The 5,754-nt window shown below is 36.6% G+C and overlaps 1 protein-coding gene across 1 annotated transcript; it reads left to right on the forward strand.

Annotated features, from left to right (window-relative positions):
* On the forward strand, nucleotides 1-947 carry LOC129076470 (olfactory receptor 52J3). The gene has a single exon (XM_054580631.1). The coding sequence runs from the start codon at nucleotides 12-14 to the stop codon at nucleotides 945-947; it is 936 nt and encodes a 311-aa protein (XP_054436606.1). The 5' UTR covers nucleotides 1-11.
* Nucleotides 948-5,754: the final 4,807 nt, after the last annotated feature.

A 5,754-nucleotide genomic window follows, 5' to 3' on the forward strand; every position in this document is an offset into this window, starting at 1 on the left:
ACAGTGACAAAATGGTCTACCTTAACAGGAGCCTTTTTCACCCAACCACGTTTTTCCTCATTGGAATTCCAGGTCTGGAAGAGGCCCACGGCTGGATCTCCCTACCTTTCTGCTTTGTTTATCTTGTGGCTTTACTGGGCAATGCCACAATTCTGCTAGTCATCAAGGCCGAGCACAATCTCTGGAAGCCCATGTTCTACTTTCTGTCCATCCTTTCAACAATTGATTTGGCCCTTTCTACAACCTCTGTGCCCCGGATGCTGGGTATCTTCTGGTTTGATGCACATGAGATTAACTTTGGAGCCTGTGTGGCCCAGATGTTTCTGATCCATGCCTTCACTGGCATGGAAGCTGAGGTCCTGGTGGCCATGGCTTTTGACCGTTATGTGGCTATCTGTGCTCCACTCCGCTACACGACCATCTTGACATCCCGGATGCTCATGGGTATCAGCTTGTGCATTATAATTCGTCCAGTTCTACTTACATTTCCCATGGTCTATCTCATCTATCGCCTACCCTTTTGTCAGGCTCGGATAATAGCTCATTCCTACTGTGAGCACATGGGCATTGCAAAGCTGTCTTGTGGAAACATCCGTATCAATGCTATCTATGGGCTCTTTGTAGTCTCTCTGTTTCTTATGAACCTGGTCCTTGTTGGCATTTCCTATGTTTACATTCTCTGTGCTGTCTTCCGCCTCCCATCACAGGATGCACGGCTAAAATCCCTAAACACTTGTGGCTCTCATGTTGCAGTCCTCTGTGTTTTCTATATTCCCTCAGTCTTCTCCTTCCTCACTCACCGATTTGGACATAACATACCTCACTACATCCACATTCTTGTTGCCAACCTCTATTTGGTTCTACCACCCTCACTCAACCCCATCATTTATGGTGTGAGGACCAAACAGATTCGAGAACGAGTGCTCCATGTCTTTACTAAAAAATAAGACTCCTATCACATTCTTTTACTGATAATTTTGCAAGGAAGTCTTGTGTATTTTTGCCTTAATGAATATCTCCTGGTCCTAACCTACTGCTGCAAGGTTGTGATACAAGTTCATTTTTCTTAGCTTTGACTAATGGATTCTAAGACTTGTGGAGATTTCATTGCATCTCAAGTTCAAAGGCTAATGGACTATCTTGGAAAGAATTTTTATGGCTTCTCTCTGCATATCTTCATGCAGAATCCTTGACAATCTAAGTGTGCTTCTTTTCTGGGACAAGAACCTTATCTGGGTTTTTTGTATTTTATAATTAGAGAAATGAAGCAGTAAAACCAAAAACTTCCTTAATTGATTAATTAATTATTTTATTCATTCATTCATTTAAATTACCTTTTTTTTTTGTATTTATTGTATGTCTTGAATCATTTTAATTTCTAGGGATAAATCAATTAACCAAACTAATACCAGCCTTGTGGATCTTTCTTTCTGTTTTGCTTTTAGAAAAAAGCCAAGTTCATGGGTTCAAAAAAATAATTGCCAAATCTGTAGCTTGAATTAGAATGGTTTGCCAAATACATAAGACTCAATGGAATGATAGCCATAATGAACATATATGCACAACAATTTCTCACTAATACCAACAGTACCATCACTGACTACCTCTCTGCATGCAGGCCCATAGCATAAGCATAACGTGGTCTTGTAATTGAATTACATATAGTATTTCTATCTATCTATGTGATACATCCTGACTTTTGCCTATTATTTCATTAAATTTTATTCTCAATTTACATTTGTCTCTAAAATACTCCATTCCCAAATCTAAGGCCTCTCATCCCAGATCTATCTCTAAATTCCCTGCTGACTTTAATGTACAAGCCATAAAAAGCAATTCTTTTATATGAGATAGAGAAATTTCAATTAACTTAATAATTCAATTTTTAAAGCTTAAGCAATGATCTTTTGAGTCATTAAACTTATCACATTGGCTTACATTTAAACATATAATATTACTTTATCTTTTTCAGATACTTTATAAAAGAAACTGAAGTAAAAATATAGCAAATATCTTTGTTCCTACACTTCAAAAAATAATAGCTTTTAATATCACATTTCTCTTAAAGATAATGCTTAATGAAATATGTACAGAAAAAATTTGAAATCACCTTTAAGACAGTCCCAACACATTTTCTCTACTATTTTTCCAGAGGCAAAGTCTAGCATGTGTTTTCCTAACACCACAGTATAAATTTTTTTAGCTTTACAACAACCACAGTATTTTAGCTAGATATCATTAATTCATATAGATTAAAATATTTTGTTTTGTTTTATAACTAATTTTATATATGTGTTCATCTATTAATAGATATTTATATAATTATTTAATTAGAAAATATGCTGCAGATCCTTTCATTTATTTTTTGGTAAATTTTAAATAGGTAACTTACCCAGGTTTTGTATTTTGAGATAGAATTATTAGGTAAGAGGATTATAACCAATTAGGACAGATTTCTGCTTTCTTGATCTTTGGTTTTGATTTTTAATTTTTTAAATTTCATATTTCCCAATACTTTCCTTTTTTACAACTTTTATGCTTTCCTAATTTACCTTTGTTCCCTAACATTAAATATTAGTATTTTAATTCAACTAATTTATAACTGCCCTACTGTAAACAAAACAAAAAATTTAGTCTTTTATCATTTTCTATTTTTCTTGTATGTCTATATCACTCATGTCGGAAATGTCTGAAATTCAGTTTCCAGGTTAAAAAAACTTTTAAAATGACCATTTAATTTAAATATACATGTATATCTTAAATAATTTGTTCCTGCAACAAATCTTTTTGAATATTTTCTTGCTCTGGGATTCACAATCTTCAAGAAATATGTATTTATTATCTTCCAGCCAACACATGTGACTAACCACAAATCCACCTGTTCCTGTAATAATTAATTATATCATTAATCTAAATATGTCCTTATTTGCCCTCATATTTGAATAATCAAAACTTATAGAATCTTTGAACTTTTTCTTGGCAACTAGAACATTAACAAAACATGAAGAACAACAATTTTCTTACTGTTTTAGTATTTTTCCTTTCGTTGTTTGGAAATAATCTAAATTTTGATGTTCCAAAATTTCATTAGATTGAGCCTACATTTAGAGTTTTAAAAAGACCATTTTTGGTATTCAGTTTGCTCTTGCATTCTGACACTATATGTCTATTACTCCTAGGAGCTTTCACACTTAATTAGTTAGAAAGAAATATTCCCAACTTTCTTCCCATATTTTTGTAAATACTTTAAAGTTGGAATTCCTTATTTCTCTTTCTTTCCTTCCATCACGTTATCTATTTCATTGTGTTCTTGAGAATCTATCTACCCACCTACTCTTAAAAGTGACAATTTTTATTCTTGACAGTTTTCATTTTATTTTTCAGTTCCTAAACATAACTATTTTTTAACACAAATTTCTATGCTCAATCTTTTTCATAAAAGCCTATACTTTTTTATAATTGTAATTCATTCTCTCTCTCCCCCTCCCTTCTTTTTTAGGCTACTAACTACATGTATTTTGAACCTGAGTTGGTTTATTGTTTTTAGCATGTTCATATGACTTCTATTATGTAGTTTAATCAATAAAACTCACATTGAGTATGATAAAACAATTACACAAGAGGAGATAGAGATGGAAAATGTAAAGGATACAAGAGAAGACACTGTGGTGTTGGAGAAGATGAAGATCATAGGAATAGGAGTTGATATGACAGAGAGGATGTAAAAGAGGTGAAAAAATTGTGATGAGTCCTTCTTCTTCCTCCCTTTTCAGGTAAAATAAACTTTAACCTTGACTCACACCACCTCTTTTCTCAGCAAGGAAAAGGCATAGGAAGCGAAGTTAGGAGGAGATGGTAAATAAAAAACAGATCAGGGTGATGGGTGTTGGGAAACGCTCTGTCTGGTTTCAGGAATTGTAACCCTGCTGACAGGCAAGAGGGCCCCAAGGCTGGAAATAATCAAGGAGGCCTTGGGAAAACAGGCCACTGAGGAGATGAAACCTGTCCCTCTGGCAGGGGTACAGCCCCTGCTTCCCTCACATCCCCCTGCTTGGCCCTGTGAAGGTCAGCTTTCACTGATGGGTAAGATTTCTCATGAGGAGAAACGAGCTAAGACAGACATTGGCTGGTATGGGCAGCAGGAGCAGGACTTGGGGGACGGGGAGTAACGGCAAAAAAGCCTGCACCCCTCGGCTTGCCTTGGACATGGCCGGAGTCCTCATTCTATCCAAAAGAAGTCTCCTTGCCTCTTGGCGGCTCCCTCCCCCGACCAGGCTCAGGCTCTAAACAATACTGAAGACAGTCCTAAATTGATCCAGGCAGTTCCCAGGGGAAATCAGGCCTAAAAGTAAATTCTTTAAGGTATGCTTTGTTTTTTCCCCTCAAAAGCTATAGACAGCTTGTGCTGGGAAGGAAATTTACATTACTCACAGACCCTAACCCTATACCCTTTGGCGCTCTTCTGTTTACTAAGCTCTCCTGTTTACTCGTCAATCTTATTTACCAGTATCCTCCCGTACTCAGGTATGGTGGGTGCGTTCCTGCCATTTGTTTTCTTCAAAACATTGTCTATTCTCTGTAAACATTAACATATTAATGTAATTAGATAACTTGTGAATTCCTGTTACTTAGCCCCAGTGATAACCTTTTCAATAAAAGCCTTTGAACAAAGGGGCTTAAGCCCTTCCCCACTAGAGGGAAGAGCCACGTCTCCCCTCTTGGCAAATAGAGAAGTGTTTGCAATGACTCACGTTTATTCTTCCAATCCGTTACAACCCTGGAACGGGCTCTGTGGGATTCAGAGTCCACGCTCCCCATCTCAGCTGGACTGGGACAGTAACCCTCAGATCCCAGAGCGCCACGCTCCCTGTAACGAGCTCCGTCCCCACAGATGAGGACAAAACCTTCCCCTAGACAATGTAGATTAGAATACCTAGCCTCCCACCTCCAACGGGATGTGAACTGGTTTATTTTTAGTTCTACTTCACACAGTCTCTTACTATATTATTTGCTCTTTTTTTTTTTTAATGTTGTAGATAATCTTTGAACATTTAGGCACTGTTTGTTTTGAATTTTTCTTTGCCATTGTGGTTTCTTGTTAGACTCTTCAAAGACCCTGGCTAATCAGCCTTTGCAGGTTGGTTTCCTTAGAAAGTACATTCTGATGGGGATTTGCATGTAAACATCTTATTCTGATGTTGTGGTAAACAGAATAATGCCCCACTAAAAATGACCATACCCTAATCTCCAGAACCTGAATGTGTTATGTTTTATGGCAAGAAGGAATTAAGGTTGCTGATGGAATTAAGGTTGTTCATAAACTGATTTTCAGATTGAGGGAGTATTCTGGACTATCCAGGTGGGCCCAGTGTAATTACATGGGTCTTTAAAAGTAGACAATGGAAGAAGAATTAGCTTTAGAGAAGGAGATGTGATGATAAAAGCAAAACCAGATAAATACCACATGAAAAGAGCTGAACCCTTCCCTGTTGGCTTTGCAAATGGAGCAGAGACCAATGAGTTAAAGAGTGTAAGCAACCTACAGAAGCTGGAAAAAACAACAGAAAACATTCTCCCCTAGTGTCTCCAGAAAAGAATGCAAACCTTGCATTTTAACACCTTGATTTTAGCTCAGTAAGTAATGCAGCAGCTTTCTAACAAATAGAACTGTAAGATAATAAATTTGTGTTGATCTAAGAAACTGAATTTTTGATAATTTGTTAACAGCAGCATTAGAAAACTAACATAACTTTG

This window comes from Pteronotus mesoamericanus, unplaced genomic scaffold (genome assembly GCF_021234165.1).
Source record: "Pteronotus mesoamericanus isolate MK-2021 breed Mesoamerican mustached bat unplaced genomic scaffold, CSHL_Meso_final contig_591, whole genome shotgun sequence".
NCBI lineage: Eukaryota > Metazoa > Chordata > Mammalia > Chiroptera > Mormoopidae > Pteronotus > Pteronotus mesoamericanus.